Source organism: Oncorhynchus clarkii, chromosome 29 (genome assembly GCF_045791955.1).
Source record: "Oncorhynchus clarkii lewisi isolate Uvic-CL-2024 chromosome 29, UVic_Ocla_1.0, whole genome shotgun sequence".
Classification (NCBI taxonomy): domain Eukaryota; kingdom Metazoa; phylum Chordata; class Actinopteri; order Salmoniformes; family Salmonidae; genus Oncorhynchus; species Oncorhynchus clarkii.
In genome coordinates this window covers 47,892,690-47,910,282 of record NC_092175.1, presented here as the reverse complement: position 1 = coordinate 47,910,282, position 17,593 = coordinate 47,892,690, and the positions used below count along the sequence as shown (strand labels likewise).

The 17,593-nt window shown below is 45.4% G+C and overlaps 1 protein-coding gene across 2 annotated transcripts in view; it reads left to right on the top strand.

Moving 5' to 3' along the window:
- The first annotated feature begins 494 nt into the window (after positions 1-494).
- The window catches only part of LOC139388652 (cytokine receptor family member B12), a 32,176-nt gene continuing 15,077 nt past the window's right edge, over positions 495-17,593 (top strand). For both annotated transcript variants that reach the window (XM_071135463.1, XM_071135462.1), the window contains exons 1-3: positions 495-1,006; positions 15,089-15,204; positions 15,395-15,518. In XM_071135463.1, the coding sequence (XP_070991564.1) occupies positions 15,147-15,204; positions 15,395-15,518 (182 nt within the window). In that variant the 5' untranslated portion in view covers positions 495-1,006; positions 15,089-15,146. The remainder of the gene's footprint in view (positions 1,007-15,088; positions 15,205-15,394; positions 15,519-17,593) is intronic.

Below are 17,593 nucleotides of genomic sequence, written 5' to 3'. Positions count from 1 at the left end.
CTCTCTCTCTCTCTGTCACTCTGTCTCTCTCTCTCTATAGTATTTCCATTCTTAACTTTTTGACTGCCTTTTATTTTATTTGTAATAACAATAATAGTGATGTATATACAGTTATATAATGTTTATGAATGTAATGTAACTACTGAATCATGCTTTTTATTACACCTTTTAGTTGTGATACAGGAACTCTACCTGATGGAGAGAGAGTGTTATTTATACTTATTTTCCACCATAATTTGCGAATAAATTCATTAAAAGTCCTACAATGTGGTTTTCTGGATTTGTTTTCTTCTCATTTGGTCTGTCATAGTTGAAGTGTACCTATGATTAAAATTACAGGCCCCTCTCATTTTTTTAAGTGGGAGAACTTGCACAATTGGTGGCTGACTAAATACTTTTTTGCCCCACTGTGTGTGTGTGTGTGTGTGTGTGTGTGTGTGTGTGTGTGTGTGTGTGTGTGTGTGTGTGTGTGTGGGTGTGTGTGTGGGTGTGGGTGGGTGGGTGGGTGGGTGGGTCCTATAGAATTGGTTTCTGGTTTGTCTGTGGAATGCAGAGTGGTAGGTCAGACCCAGTGCTTGTGGTGTGTGTGTTAGCGTGTGTTAGTGTGTGATGTTAGTGTGTGCTTGAACAGGTAGAACAGGATGTCTGAAGGAACATGGCCCGACAGGTTTGTTATGAAGATAGGAAGTATATAACGCAGAGAAACAGACCTGGACTGCGAGATACAGACACTAGCAACTAGAGAAACAGACACACCTGGACTGGGAGATCCAGACACTAGCAACTAGAGAAACATACACACCTGGACTGGGAGATCCAGACACTAGCAACTAGAGAAACATACACACCTGGACTGGGACGCTTCTGACCTGGGAAAATTAGAAATCAATCAACTTCATGGACATTGTGTACTTCCGGGGACCTGTATGACATCACCATGACAACCCTGTTATGACCGTAACAGGGTCAGAAATGGCCAATGAGATGCTGCCCTGCTCCGAGACAGGTGAGGTACAACCACACCTCACAAGAGATCAACAAGGCTTCAGTTTGACAGAGTAACAAACCACATGGACTGTGCTAGCTAACGTTTGCAAACTATTTCACTTGAAGAACGCACCTCAGGCATCCCCTCTCTCTCTCTCTCTCTCTCTCTCTCTCTCTCTCTCTCTCTCTCTCTCTCTACCTTTGTCTCTGTCTTTATCTCTCTCTCTCTCTCTCTCTCTCTCTCTCTCTCTCTCTACCTTTGTCTCTGTCTTTATCTCTCTTCCTCTCTCTTCCTCTCTCGCTCAATTTCAATTCAAAGGGCTTTATTGGCATGGGAAACATGTTTATGTTGCCAAAGCAAGTCAAGTAGATTCTAAACAAAAGTAACAAAGTAAAAAAACGTTTTACAGTGAACATTACACTCACATAAGTTCCAAAAGAATAAAGACATTACAAATGTCATATTATGTCTATATACAGTGTTGTAACGATGTGCAAATAGTAAAAAATATATACATAATAATATATACAGTGTTGTAATGACGTACACATAGTTAAAGTACAAAAGGGAAAATAAATAAACATAAATGTGGGTTGTATTTAAAATGATGTTTGTTGACCTTTTCTTGTGGCAACAGGTCACAAATCTTGCTGCTGTGATGTCACACTGTATTTGTATTGGTATTTGTTTTGGATCCCCATTAGTTCCTGTCAAGGCAGCAGCTACTCTTCCTGGGGTTTATTATGGATCCCCATTAGTTCCTGCCAAGGCAGCAGCTACTCTTCCTGGGGTTTATTATGGATCCCCATTAGTTCCTGCCAAGGCAGCAGCTACTCTTCCTGGGGTTTATTATGGATCCCCATTAGTTCCTGCCGAGGCAGCAGCTACTCTTCCTGGGGTTTATTATGGATCCCCATTAGTTCCTGCCAAGGCAGCAGCTACTCTTCCTGGGGTTTATTATGGATCCCCATTAGTTCCTGCCAAGGCAGCAACTACTCTTCCTGGGGTTTATTGTGGATCCCCATTAGTTCCTGCCAAGGCAGCAGCTACTCTTCCTGGGGTTTATTATGGACCCCCATTAGTTCCTGCCAAGGCAGCAGCTACTCTTCCTGGGGTTTATTATGGATCCCCATTAGTTCCTGCCAAGGCAGCAATTACTCTTCCTGGGGTTTATTATGGATCCCCATTAGTTCCTGCCAAGGCAGCAGCTACTCTTCCTGGGGTTTATTATGGATCCCCATTAGTTCCTGCCAAGGCAGCAGCTACTCTTCCTGTGGTTTATTATGGATCCCCATTAGTTCCTGCCAAGGCAGCAGCTACTCTTCCTGGGGTTTATTATGGACCCCCATTAGTTCCTGCCAAGGCAGCAGCTACTCTTCCTGGGGTTTATTATGGATCCCCATTAGTTCCTGCCAAGGCAGCAGCTACTCTTCCTGGGGTTTATTATGGATCCCCATTAGTTCCTGCCAAGGCAGCAGTTACTCTTCCTGGGGTTTATTATGGATCCCCATTAGTTCCTGCCAAGGCAGCAGCTACTCTTCCTGGGGTTTATTATGGATCCCCATTAGTTCCTGCCAAGGCAGCAGCTACTCTTCCTGGGGTTTATTATGGATCCCCACTAGTTCCTGCCAAGGCAGCAACTACTCTTCCTGGGGTTTATTATGGATCCCCATTAGTTCCTGCCAAGGCAGCAGCTACTCTTCCTGGGGTTTAGTATGGATCCCCATTAGTTCCTGCCAAGGCAGTAGCTACTCTTCCTGGGGTTTATTATGACTGTGAAGACACATGACCTGGTAGTAGACCAGTCTCAACCTGACTGAGAAGACACATGACCTGGTAGTAGACCAGTCTCAACCTGACTGAGAAGACACATGACCTGGTAGTAGACCAGTCTCAACCTGACTGAGAAGACACATGACATGGTATGAAAGACAAAACAAAACTAAATGGGAAATATTATTGACATTACATTGTACTTTTCACTGGCTGTCCCTCAGGTTACGGCAGGAGGACACATATTTGGCTTTTCTCCCAATAAATATCAGATTTTTGTTCATCTTTTATAGTTTGAAATTCGTTGTATTGAATGATTCTCTTATGTCTCAGTATTTGTCACAGTGTAATAGGAAATGCAGCTCTGTCTCTACCTCTCCCCTGGAGCAGAGTGAGCACAGCCTGTCCTCTCTGGGCAGCCAGGTTTGTCTGTGACGACCGGTCTCTATAGCCAGACTGTCCTCTCTGGGCAGCCAGGTTTGTCTGTGACGACCGGTCTCTATAGCCAGACTGTCCTCTCTGGGCAGCCATGTTTGACAGCACCACCAGGTAATCTGTCTACAGCAGACCCTCCTTAGTGGGAGACAGTAGCACCAGGTCATCTGTCTACAGCAGACCCTCCTTAGTGGGAGACAGCAGCACCAGGTCATCTGTCTACAGCAGACCCTCCTTAGTGGGAGACAGTAGACCCTCCTTAGTGGGAGACAGCAGCACCAGGTCATCTGTCTACAGCAGACCCTCCTTAATGGGAGACAGCAGACCCTCCTTAGTGGGAGACAGCAGCACCAGGTCATCTGTCTACAGCAGACCCTCCTTAGTGGGAGACAGCAGCACCAGGTCATCTGTCTACAGCATACCCTCCTTATTGGGAGACAGCAGCACCAGGTCATCTGTCTACAGCAGACCCTCCTTAGTGGGAGACAGTAGCACCAGGTCATCTGCATACAGTAGACAGTGTTGTGTAGGGTGAGACCAGGTGCTGCCGATTCCTCTGATGTGTTTGCCCATTCATTAATGTAGATGTTAAATAGTGTTTAAGTTATTGGACAGCCCTGTTTCACTCCCCGTCCCTGAGAGAAGAAGTCTGTTGGCTTGATACCAATGTTAACCACACATTTGTTTTTAGTGTACATTGATTTAAAAACGTAATTTGTTTTCCCTCCAATAACACTTTCTAATAGTTATGGACTGGAGGGGGTAGAGGGGGGGCTGGTGGATGTTGTGTTGCAAGGCTGCTGTCCTGCTCTGTCCTCACCTTGGTTAGGAGCTCCTCTAAGGATGTCTGGTTGCTGTTTACACCTTGGTTAGGAGCTCCTCTCAGGTGTGGATGTCTGGTTCCTGTTTACACCTTGGTTAGGAGCTCCTCTAAGGTGTGAATGTCTGGTTCCTGTTTAAACCTTGGTTAGGAGCTCCTCTAAGGATGTCTGGTTGCTGTTTACACCTTGGTTAGGAACTCCTCTAAGGTGTGGATGTCTGGTTGCTGTTTACACCTTGGTTAGGAGCTCCTCTAAGGTGTGAATGTCTGGTTGCTGTTTACATCTGGTTTAGGAGCTCCTCTAAGGTGTGAATGTCTGGTTGCTGTTTACACATTGGTTAGGAGCTCCTCTAAGGATGTCTGGTTGCTGTTTACACCTTGGTTAGGAGCTCCTCTAAGGATGTCTGGTTGCTGTTTACACCTTGGTTAGGAGCTCCTATAAGGATGTCTGGTTGCTGTTTACACCTTGATTAGGAGCTCCTCTAAGGATTTCTGGTGGCTGTTTACACCTTGGTTAGGAGCTTCTCTAAGGATGTCTGGTTGATGTTTACACCTTGGTTAGGAGCTCCTCTAAGGATGTCTGGTGGCTGTTTACACCTTGGTTAGGAGCTCCTCTAATGTCTGGTGGCTGTTTACACCTTGGTTAGGAGCTCCTCTAAGGATGTCTGGTTGCTGTTTACACCTTGGTTAGGAGCTCCTCTAAGGATGTCTGGTTGCTGTTTACACCTTGGTTAGGAGCTCCTATAAGGATGTCTGGTTGCTGTTTACACCTTGATTAGGAGCTCCTCTAAGGATTTCTGGTGGCTGTTTACACCTTGGTTAGGAGCTTCTCTAAGGATGTCTGGTTGATGTTTACACCTTGGTTAGGAGCTCCTCTAAGGATGTCTGGTGGCTGTTTACACCTTGGTTAGGAGCTCCTCTAATGTCTGGTGGCTGTTTACACCTTGGTTAGGAGCTCCTCTAAGGATGTCTGGTTGCTGTTTACACCTTGGTTAGGAGCTCCTCTAAGGATGTCTGGTTGCAGTTTACACCTTGGTGAGGAACTCCTCTAAGGTGTGGTTGTCTGGTTGCTGTTTGCAACTTGGTTAGGAGCTCCTCTAAGGTGTGGATGTCTGGTTGCTGTTTGCACCTTGGTTAGGAGCTCCTCTAAGGTGTGGATGTCTGGTTGCTGTTTACACCTTGGTTAGGAGCTCCTCTAAGGTGTGGTTGTCTGGTTGCTGTTTACACCTTGGTTAGGAGCTCCTCTAAGGTGTGGATGTCTGGTTGCTGTTTACACCTTGGTTAGGAGCTCCTCTAAGGTGTGGATGTCTGGTTGCTGTTTACACCTTGGTTAGGAGCTCCTCTAAGGTGTGGTTGTCTGGTTGCTGTTTACACCTTGGTTAGGAGCTCCTCTAAGGTGTGGATGTCTGGTTGCTGTTTACACCTTGGTTAGGAGCTCCTCTAAGGTGTGGATGTCTGGTTGCTGTTTACACCTTGGTTAGGAGCTCCTCTAAGGTGTGGATGTCTGGTTGCTGTTTACACCTTGGTTAGGAGCTCCTCTAAGGTGTGGATGTCTGGTTGCTGTTTACACCTTGGTTAGGAGCTCCTCTAAGGTGTGGTTATCTAGTTGCAGTTTGCTCACGCATTACCTCAGCAGATGCACCTCCCCCTCCAGTCTGGTGAACTCATCCCTCATGGCAGCCATGGTGGTGAGGAGGGCCTGAGCCTGCTTTGCACTGAGGGGGTTGCTCTCCTCCTGGGGTGTGTCCTCCACTATGGTGGGAAGAGAGGTGCTGGATGTGCCTTTTTGGGTGGGAGGAGTAGGGGTGAGGGTGGTGCAGGATGTGCCTTTTTGGGTGGGGAGAGTAGGGGTGAGGGTGGTGCTGGTGGAGTTTGTCTTGTGGGAGGGAATGTCACTGGTGGTGTCCTTCTATCTCTGCTCTCTCCTTAATGGTCTGAAAGTCTGTTTCAAACAGCCTAATGTTACCTTGCACCATGACAGTCCCAGTCTGTTACCTTACACCATGACAGTCCCAGTCTGTTATAAACAGTCTGTTACCTGACACCATGACAGTCCCAGTCTGTTACCTTACACCATGACAGTCCCAGTCTGTTACCTTACACCATGACAGTCCCAGTCTGTTATAAACAGTCTGTTACCTGACACCATGACAGTCCCAGTCTGTTATAAACAGTCTGTTACCTGACACCATGACAGTCCCAGTCTGTTATAAACAGTCTGTTACCTGACACCCTGACAGTCCCAGTCTGTTACCTTACACCATGACAGTCCCAGTCTGTTATAAACAGTCTGTTACCTGACACCATGACAGTCCCAGTCTGTTATAAACAGTCTGTTACCTGACACCATGACAGTCCCAGTCTGTTATAAACAGTCTGTTACCTGACACCCTGACAGTCCCAGTCTGTTACCTTACACCATGACAGTCCCAGTCTGTTATAAACAGTCTGTTACCTGACACCATGACAGTCCCAGTCTGTTACCTTACACCCTGACAGTCCCAGTCTGTTATAAACAGTCTGTTACCTTACACCATGACAGTCCCAGTCTGTTACCTTACACCATGACAGTCCCAGTCTGTTATAAACAGTCTGTTACCTGACACCCTGACAGTCCCAGTCTGTTACCTTACACCATGACAGTCCCAGTCTGTTATAAACAGTCTGTTACCTGACACCATGACAGTCCCAGTCTGTTACCTTACACCCTGACAGTCCCAGTCTGTTATAAACAGTCTGTTACCTTACACCATGACAGTCCCAGTCTGTTACCTTACACCATGACAGTCCCAGTCTGTTATAAACAGTCTGTTACCTTACACCATGACAGTCCCAGTCTGTTACCTGACACCATGACAGTCCCAGTCTGTTATAAACAGTCTGTTACCTGACACAATGACAGTCCCAGTCTGTTACCTTACACCCTGACAGTCCCAGTCTGTTATAAACAGTCTGTTACCTGACACCATGACAGTCCCAGTCTGTTACCTTACACCCTGACAGTCCCAGTCTGTTATAAACAGTCTGTTACCTTACACCATGACAGTCCCAGTCTGTTACCTGACACCATGACAGTCCCAGTCTGTTATAAACAGTCTGTTACCTGACACAATGACAGTCCCAGTCTGTTACCTTACACCCTGACAGTCCCAGTCTGTTATAAACAGTCTGTTACCTGACACCATGACAGTCCCAGTCTGTTACCTAACACCATGACAGTCCCAGTCTGTTACCTGACACCATGACAGTCCCAGTCTGTTATAAACAGTCTGTTACCTGACACCATGACAGTCCCAGTCTGTTACCTTACACCCTGACAGTCCCAGTCTGTTATAAACAGTCTGTTACCTTACACCATGACAATCCCAGTCTGTTACCTTACACCATGACAGTCCCAGTCTGTTATAAACAGTCTGTTACCTTACACCATGACAGTCCCAGTCTGTTACCTGACACCATGACAGTCCCAGTCTGTTATAAACAGTCTGTTACCTGACACAATGACAGTCCCAGTCTGTTACCTTACACCCTGACAGTCCCAGTCTGTTATAAACAGTCTGTTACCTGACACCATGACAGTCCCAGTCTGTTACCTTACACCCTGACAGTCCCAGTCTGTTATAAACAGTCTGTTACCTTACACCATGACAGTCCCAGTCTGTTACCTGACACCATGACAGTCCCAGTCTGTTATAAACAGTCTGTTACCTGACACAATGACAGTCCCAGTCTGTTACCTTACACCCTGACAGTCCCAGTCTGTTATAAACAGTCTGTTACCTGACACCATGACAGTCCCAGTCTGTTACCTAACACCATGACAGTCCCAGTCTGTTACCTGACACCATGACAGTCCCAGTCTGTTATCAACAGTCTGTTACCTGACACCATGACAGTCCCAGTCTGTTATAAACAGTCTGTTACCTTACACCATGACAGTCCCAGTCTGTTACCTTACACCCTGACAGTCCCAGTCTGTTATAAACAGTCTGTTACCTTACACCATGACAGTCCCAGTCTGTTATAAACAGTCTGTTACCTTACACCATGACAGTCCCAGTCTGTTATAAACAGTCTGTTACCTTACACCATGACAGTCCCAGTCTGTTACCTGACACCATGACAGTCCCAGTCTGTTACCTAACACCATGACAGTCCCCGTCTGTTACCTGACACCATGACAGTCCCAGTCTGTTATAAACAGTCTGTTACCTAACACCATGACAGTCCCCGTCTGTTACCTGACACCATGACAGTCCCAGTCTGTTACCTTACACCCTGACAGTCCCAGTCTTGTAGAGGTTGATTGTTATCATGGTGCTGTAATCTGTCTCTTTGACTTTCAGCTTCCACCCATTACAGATTCCCTATTTCTTTATGGATGGGTAGTGAGAGCAGACTGCTGAGCGCCAGGCATTTGGCTGGTCAGTGAGGAAGATGAGATTACTCACGTCACCGTATTTGTAGAGGTCTGCAAAAAGGGGTTCTGGCCTCCCCTTTAGTAGTTTCTGTTTAAAAGCTTTCCTCTTTGTGTTATTTTGGGCCTCTGGAGGGTAGAGATTGGAGTCAGCGCCAAGGGGGAGTGGGGACATGGTGCTGCTGCACCGTTATCATAGCAACTGTTTATGTTTGTCTGCTGCTAATGCTAGCTAGCTCTAATTTAGCACAAAAAAAACAGCAAAAAGAGTGAAAAATCTTCACACAAAAAACTGAAGATATGTTCAACATTAGAGTCTCTGCTCCTTTCTGGTTTACTCACTCAGTTTGGTCGTTTGATGTCGTTTTATTAACTCCCCTTGCTAGTAGGTTTGTTCTAGCTCAATTTTTCTGGCTAGCTTGTTAGCCCGCTGGCTAGGTTTTCCTTGTGTAGCTAGCTAGCGAGAGTCAAAACTTAATCTAAACTTTGTCCCCTCTTAATTTGAGGTGAAAAGTTACTTTTTCATCTATTCTTTTTAGATTCTTGTGTTTATCTCATTCGGGGCGGCAGGGTAGCCTAGTGGTTAGAGCGTTGGACTAGTAACCAAAAGGTTCCAAGTTCATATCCCCGAGCTGACAAGGTACAAATCTGTCGTTCTGCCCCTGAACAGGCAGTTAACCCACTGTTCTTAGGCCGTCATTGAAAATAAGAATTTGTTCTTAACTGACTTGCCTAGTTAAATAAAGGTTTTAAAAAAATGAAATTCTAAAAACAAAGAAACTGAGAAATACATCTCTCTTCCTCTCTCTCTCCATCTATCTCTCTCTCTCTTCCTCTCTCTCTCTCTGAGTTGGTGATAACTGACAAAAATGTGTGGTTTTCCACTTTAATTTTGAGTGTGACTCCATGGGTTGATACATTTGATTTCCATTGATAATTTTTGTGTGATTTTGTTGTCAGCACATTCAATTATGTAAAGAAAAAAGTATTTAATAAGAATATTTCATTCATTCAGATCTAGGATGTGTTATTTTAGTGTTCCCCTCAGAGGGGACATACCATAGTTCCAGACACATTCCCATAAGAAGACAAGCCTCCATTCTGTCCTCCTCCCCTTCTGATATTCTTCATAGCATCACATGGTTTAACAGATACATTGACATATGAAGACAAGCCTAACCTCTCAGCTCTCTGGGCCCCTAGTGACTAAGCCCGAGCTGAGAAGGAATAACTGCAACTGCCAACAGTATAGTCCAAAAGAAGACATTCTAATGACAAGAAAAATATGAAACATCTTATTTATCTATGTTACCTCACTAATTCTGAATCAGCCACGACAGTACTCCTGGCCAACAAAATCGCAAAAGCTCTTCAGTCTTTCTACTCTGACGGTGAAAATATGAAAATATCTTGGTGAGCAGGTACTCAACATCAAGGGGAATCATATCCAAAGCTGTTCTGGCCGTGTTATGAATGGTGTGGGCAGGACAACCTCAGCCAATCACCTCCCACTACAGAGCATTTTTAACTTTGGTATGGACATTGACCCTCCCCAGCCTATTCAGTCCTCCAAGGTTGGTATGGACATTGACTCTCCCCAGCCTATTCAGTCCTCCAAGGTTGGTATGGACATTGACCCTCCCCAGCCTATTCAGTCCTCCAAGGTTGGTATGGACATTGACTCTCCCCAGCCTATTCAGTCCTCCAAGGTTGGTATGGACATTGACTCTCCCCAGCCTATTCAGTCCTCCAAGGTTGGTATGGACATTGACTCTCCCCAGCCTATTCAGTCCTCCAAGGTTGGTATGGACATTGACCCTCCCCAGCCTATTCAGTCCTCCAAGGTTGGTATGGACATTGACCCTCCCCAGCCTATTCAGTCCTCCAAGGTTGGTATGGACATTGACCCTCCCCAGCCTATTCAGTCCAAAGTTGGTATTTGTGTTGTCGGCAGAGAATGACACGACTTTGTTTTCCAGGTTACATTTTGGGATGACCACCAGGACCTCAGCTGCAATCTCCTCTGCTGTTTCTCCTTTCAATTCAACACAATCAAGCAGTTTTTGTTTCCACAGATGTGTTGCCATCATATATCTGACAATATCTGACTACTACTGGCAGCAGCTTTACATGTCCATGATTGGACACATCAATGGGCAGGGACACATATTCAACCTGGTCTAGGTCCTGTGTTACCAAAGTAGTTGCCCGTGGTGCTAACACGCTACTGACTATGGCTTCACATTGTGTCCTAGCACATGGTGCTAACACGTTACTCACTATGGCTTCACATTGTGTCCTAGCACATGGTGCTAACACGCTACTGACTATGGCTTCACATTGTGTCCTAGCACATGGTGCGAACACGTTACTGACTATGGCTTCACATTGTGTCCTAGCACATGGTGCGAACACGTTACTGACTATGGCTTCACATTGTGTCCTAGCACATGGTGCTAACACGCTACTGACTATGGCTTCACATTGTGTCCTAGCACATGGTGCTAACACGTTACTCACTAGGGCTTCACATTGTGTCCTAGCACATGGTGCTAACACGTTACTCACTATGGCTTCACATTGTGTCCTAGCACATGGTGCTAACACGTTACTCACTATGGCTTCACATTGTGTCCTAGCACATGGTGCTAACATGTTACTCACTAGGGCTTCACATTGTGTCCTAGCACATGGTGCTAACACGTTACTGACTATGGCTTCACATTGTGTCCTAGCACATGGTGCTAACACGTTACTCACTATGGCTTCACATTGTGTCCTAGCACATGGTGCTAACAAGTTACTCACTATGGCGTCATATTGTGTCCTAGCACATGGTGCTAACACGTTACTGACTATGGCTTCACATTGTGTCCTAGCACATGATGCTAACACGTTACTCACTATGGCTTCACATTGTGTCCTAGCACATGGTGCTAACACGTTACTGACTATGGCTTCACATTGTGTCCTAGCACATGATGCTAACACGTTACTCACTAGGGCTTCACATTGTGTCCTAGCACATAATGCTAACACGTTACTGACTATGGCTTCACATTGTGTCCTAGCACATGGTGCTAACACGTTACTCACTATGGCTTCACATTTTGTCCTAGCACATGTAAACTTTGGCTCATAAAGCTTCCGTGTGAGTTGTGCTGTGCAGTTCATAGATCTGTAACTATGATTGTGTCACATAGTGTGGTATGCAAAGACACCCTCCTGCACAGCTAAATCATATTGTTCTTGGGAAGGCTCTACCTTCTTGAAGAATGTGGTGACAGAGGGCAAACCAACACAGCCAATCAAAGAGGCTTTATGCGTTTTTGTCTGCTGATGTTCTACCACTGCCGTTCTTCCCCCTCTGCCATTTGAAAGAGAGGAATGACAAAGGGTGCAGTGAACCATTCTATCGTCTTGACCTGAGCGTATACATGGAAATTTTCTCATCATGTTGTCATTAAAATGGCATTTCCGTTTCTGGGAAAGAGCCATTGTGCCTCCTCTGTTTGCTCTTCTTCACTCTCTTTGGGTCACTCTTCTTACTCTCTTAACTTTTTCTTCTTCTCCAGTCTTTCTCCTCTTTTCTTCACTCGTCTTCCTTTCCTTCTCTTCACCTTTCCACCTCACTCTTCCACACTCTCCTTGCTTCACTCTTTTTACTCCCTTAATTTTTCCTTCTCCTTCCTCTCCAATCTTTAATAATAAATAGTACACTATTAGATAAAATACTTTGGTTAACAGATTCCCATTGCTTGCCTCATTTTTGTATTTTATCTCAAAAACATTGTTTGGAAAAATAAATTGGCAGGCTCTGCAATCATTTACTCTGCAATCATTTATCTTTACCTTTCCTCCTCTATCTCACTCTTCTTCCTATCCAGTCTTCCTCCTCTCCACTCTAACAGAAAACATTATGCTAATGTTATCCAGGAAAATTTCTAAATATATTTTCACACCACTTATAATGCCAAACCATTAAAATTGTAATCTACAAATAAATATTCCCAGAATTGTGCATTAATTTAATATATTCATATTTTCAAAATAGCCCGTCCACTGCATGTTTGTTTACACGTGAACATTTTTTAACCTAGCTACCATTAAAGTAGCTAGTGAACCTAGCTAGATAACGTTAACTTAGTCGACATAGCTAATGTTTAAAACCTATTTAAACTTGAAAATAAAAGAGAGCCGCACACTCTAGGAGCTCAGATGCAAAAATGTAATTACCAACGTTTCGACAGCCAAGCTGTCTTCATCAGGGTATAATCACAAACACTGCGGGATGACTCGTTTATGTAGTGTCAAAAGACACAGGTGTCTGTAATCATGGCCAAGAGTGGCCTAATATCATTGGTTAATAATCAAATATTAAAATGTCATACAAAGAACAGCATACAAACAACAAATGGACAGCATACGATCATAGATTCATTTGACTATACAAGTTTACAAACAATTACAATGGCAAAGTCACAATAATCACAAGAATGGCTTCACGACTGCATGGCCAGGCACGACTCCAACACCATCATTAAGTTTGCAGACGACACAACAGTGGTAGACCTGATCACCGACAACGACGAGACAGCCTATGGGGAGGAGGTCAGAGACCTGGCCGGTTGGTACCAGAATAACAACCTCTCCCTCAACGTAACCAAGACTAAGGAGATGATTGTGGACTACAGGAAAAGGAGCACCGAGCACGACCCCATTCTCATCGACGGGGCTGTAGTGGAGCAGGTTGCGAGCTTAAAATTCCTTGGTGTCCACATCAACAACAAACTAGAATGGTCCAAACACACCAAGACAGTCGTGAAGAGGGCACAACAAAACCTATTCCCCCCAGGAAACTAAAAAGGATTTGGCATGGGTCCTGAGATCCTTAAGGTTCTACAGCTGGCGGTGTCAGAAGAAGGCCCTAAAAATGGTCAAAGACCCCAGCCACCCCAGTCATAGACTGTTTTCTCTACTACTGCATGGCAAGCGGTACCGGAGTGCCAAGTCTAGGACCAAAAGCCAACAGTTTTTACCCCCAAGACACAAGACTCCTGAACAGGAAATCAAATGGCTACCCAGACTACTTGCATTGTCCCGCCCCCCAACCCCTCGTTCTACGCTGCTGCTACTCTCTGTTTATCATATATGCATTGTCATTTTAACTATACATTCATGTACTTACTACCTCAATCAGCATGACTAACCGGTGTCTGTATGTAGCCTCGTTACTTTTATAGCCTCTCTACCTGTATATAGCCTCGCTACTTTTATAGCCTCGCTACTGTATATAGTCTGTCTTTTTACTGTTGTTTTATTTCTTTACTTACCTATTGTTCACCTAATACATTTTTTGCACTATTGGTTAGAGCCTGTAAGTAAGCATTTCACTGTAAGGTCTACTACACCTATTGTATTCGGAGCACATGACAACACAACATGACAACAACAACATGACAACACAGCATGTAACAACACAACATAACAACAACAACATGACCACAGCGTGGTAACAACACAACATGACAACACAACATGACGACAACAACAACATGACAACAACAACATGACAACATCACATGACAACACAGCATGGTAACAACACGTGACATCACAACATGGTAACAACACATGACAACACAGCATGGTAACAACACATGACAACACAACATGGTAACAACACATGACAACACAACATGGTAACAACACATGACAACACAACATGGTAACAACACATGACAACACAGCATGGTAACAGCACATGACAACACAGCATGGTAACAACACATGACAACACAACATGGTAACAACACATGACAAAAACAACATGGTAACAACACATGACAACACAGCATGGTAGCAACACAACATGACAACACAGCATGGTAACAACACAACATGACAACAACAACATGACAACACAGCATGTAACAACACAACATAACAACAACAACATGACCACAGCGTGGTAACAACACAACATGACAACACAACATGACGACAACAACAACATGACAACAACAACATGACAACACAGCATGGTAAGAACACAACATGACAACATGACAACAACAACATGACAACAACAACATGACAACACAGCATGGTAGCAACACAATATGACAACATGACAACATGACAACACAGCATGGTAGCAACACAATATGACAACAACAACAACATGACAACACAGCATGGTAGCAACACAATATGGCATCAGCACGTCATGGTAGCATCAGAAACATGGTACAAACATTGTAAGGCACGGACAACAGCACGAGGGGCAAAAAGGTAGAGACAACAATACATCATGCAAATCCTAACCCTGGGTTAATCTGTTGGCCAACCCTAACCTAACCCTGAATTAATTGGTTGGCCAACCCTAACCTAACCCTGGGTTAATCTGTTGGCCAACCCTAACCTAACCCTGAATTAATTGGTTGGCCAACCCTAACCTAACCCTGGGTTAAATCTGTTGGCCAACCCTAACCTAACCCTGGGTGAAAATGTTGGCCAACCCTAACCTAACCCTGGGTTAATCTGTTGACCAACCCTAACCTAACCCTGAATTCATTTGTTGGCCAACCCTAACCTAACCCTGGGTTAATCTGTTGGCCAACCTTAACTTAATCCTGGGTTTATGCCACCACAGGGCTGCAGTGTCCATGCTGTACAAATTGACCAGGTGAGATTGAGAGGGAGGTGTCTCCATGGTGATGTGGCTTCAGTGTTCCATCTGTCTCTGGATCTTCCTCTGGCCTTCAGCAGGTAAAACCTGACTACACACACACTAATCTAACCCTGATTAACACCCTGATTAACAAAGATTCACTCACTTATTCACACTCTCACTAATTGTGTGTGTGTGTGTGTGTGTGTGTGTGTGTGTGTGTGTGTGTGTGTGTGTGTGTGTGTGTGTGTGTGTGTGTGTGTGTGTGTGTGTGTGTGTGTGTGTCAGGGTGTCTCTCCCCCCCTCAGAATGTGACTGTAGAGTTTCTGGACTTCCAAGGGAGAGTCCACTGGCTGGCCGGAGCTGGCAACACCAACCATACCCACTACTCTGTAGAGATGCGAGCACTCGGGTTAGTGGGGGGGGTTCAGTATGTGCCTTTCTGCGTGTGGTTGGATGACTGGATGACTGGATGGACAGATGACTAGATGACTAGATGGCTGGATGACTGGATGACTAGATCACTAGATGACTGGATGGTTGGATGACTGGATGACTAGACGACTGGATGACTGGATGGTTGGATGAGTGGATGACAGGATGGTTGGATGACTGGATGACTAGATGGCTGGATGACTGGATGGTCAGATGACTGGATGACTAGATGACTGGATGACTGGATGGCTGGATGACTGGATGGATGGATGGCTGGATGGATGGATGACTGGATGACTAGATGACAAGATGGCCGGATGACTGGATGGTTGGATGACTGGATGAATGGATGACTGGATGACTAGATGACTGGATGACTGGATGGTTGGATGACTGGATGGTTGGATGACTGGCTGGTTGGATGACTGCATGACTGGATGACTAGATGACTAGATGAATGGATGACTAGATGACTAGATGACTGGATGACTAGATTACTCGATGACTGGATGGTTGGATGACTGGATGGTTGAATGACTGGATGACTGGATGACTAGATGGCTGGATGGTTGGATGACTGGATCGTTGAATGACTGGATGGTTGGATGACTGGATGACTAGATGACTAGATGACTGGATGGCTGGATGACTAGATGACTAGATGACTGGATGGCTGGATGGCTGGATGACTGGATGACTGGATGGCTAGATGACTAGATGACTAGATGACTGGATGGCTGGATGACTAGATGACTGGATGGCTGGATGACTAGATGACTGGATGACTGGATGGCTGGATGACTGGATGACTGGATGACTAGATGGCTGGATGGCTGGATGACTAGATGACTAGATGGTTGGATGACTGGATGACTGTATGGCTAGATGGCTGGATGACTGGATTACTGGATGACTAGATGACTGGATGGCTGGATGACTGGATGACTGGATGACTAGATGGCTGGATGACTAGATGACTGGATGACTGGATGGTTGGATGACTGGATGACTAGATGACTAGATGGCTGGATGACTAGATGGCTGGATGACTGGATGGTTGGATGGATGGCTGGATGGCTAGATGGCTAGATGGCTGGATGACTAGATGGCTGGATGACTGGATGGCTGGATGACTGGATGGCTGGATGGATGGATGACTGGATGGATGGCTAGATGGCTGGATGACTGGATGGATGGCTGGATGACTGGATGGCTGGATGACTGGAAGGATGGCTGGATGGCTGGATGGATGGATGACTAGATGACTAGATGACTAGATGGCTGGATGACTGGATGACTAGATGGCTAGATGGCTAGATGACTGGATGGTTGGATGACTGGATGACTAGATGACTAGATGGCTGGATGACTGGATGGCTGGATGACTGGATGACTGGATGACTAGATGACTGGATGGCTGGATGACTAGATGACTGGATGGCTGGATGACTGGATGACTAGATGATGGATGGTTGGATGGCTGGATGACTGGATGACTGGATGGTTGGATGACTGGATGACTAGATGACTGGATGGTTGGATGACTGGATGACTAGATGGCTGGATGACTGGATGACTAGATGGCTAGATGACTGGATGGCTGGATGACTGGATGACTAGACGACTAGATGGCTGGATGACTGGATGGTTGGATGACTGGATGACTAGATGGCTGGATGACTGGATGACTGGATGACTAGATGGCTGGATGACTGGATGGTTGGATGACTGGATGACTAGATGACTAGATGACTAGATGGCTGGATGGTTGGATGGCTGGATGGTTGGATGACTAGATGGCTAGATCTGGATGGCTGGATGACTGGATTACTAGATGACTAGATGACTAGATGACTGGATGGCTGGATGACTGGATGACTAGATGACTAGATGGCTGGTTGACTGGATGGTTGGATGACTGGATGACTAGATGGCTGGATGACTGGATGACTGGATGACTGGATGACTAGATGGCTGGATGACTGGATGGTTGGATGACTGGATGACTAGATGGCTGGATGGCTGGATGGTTGGATGACTGGATGGTTGGAT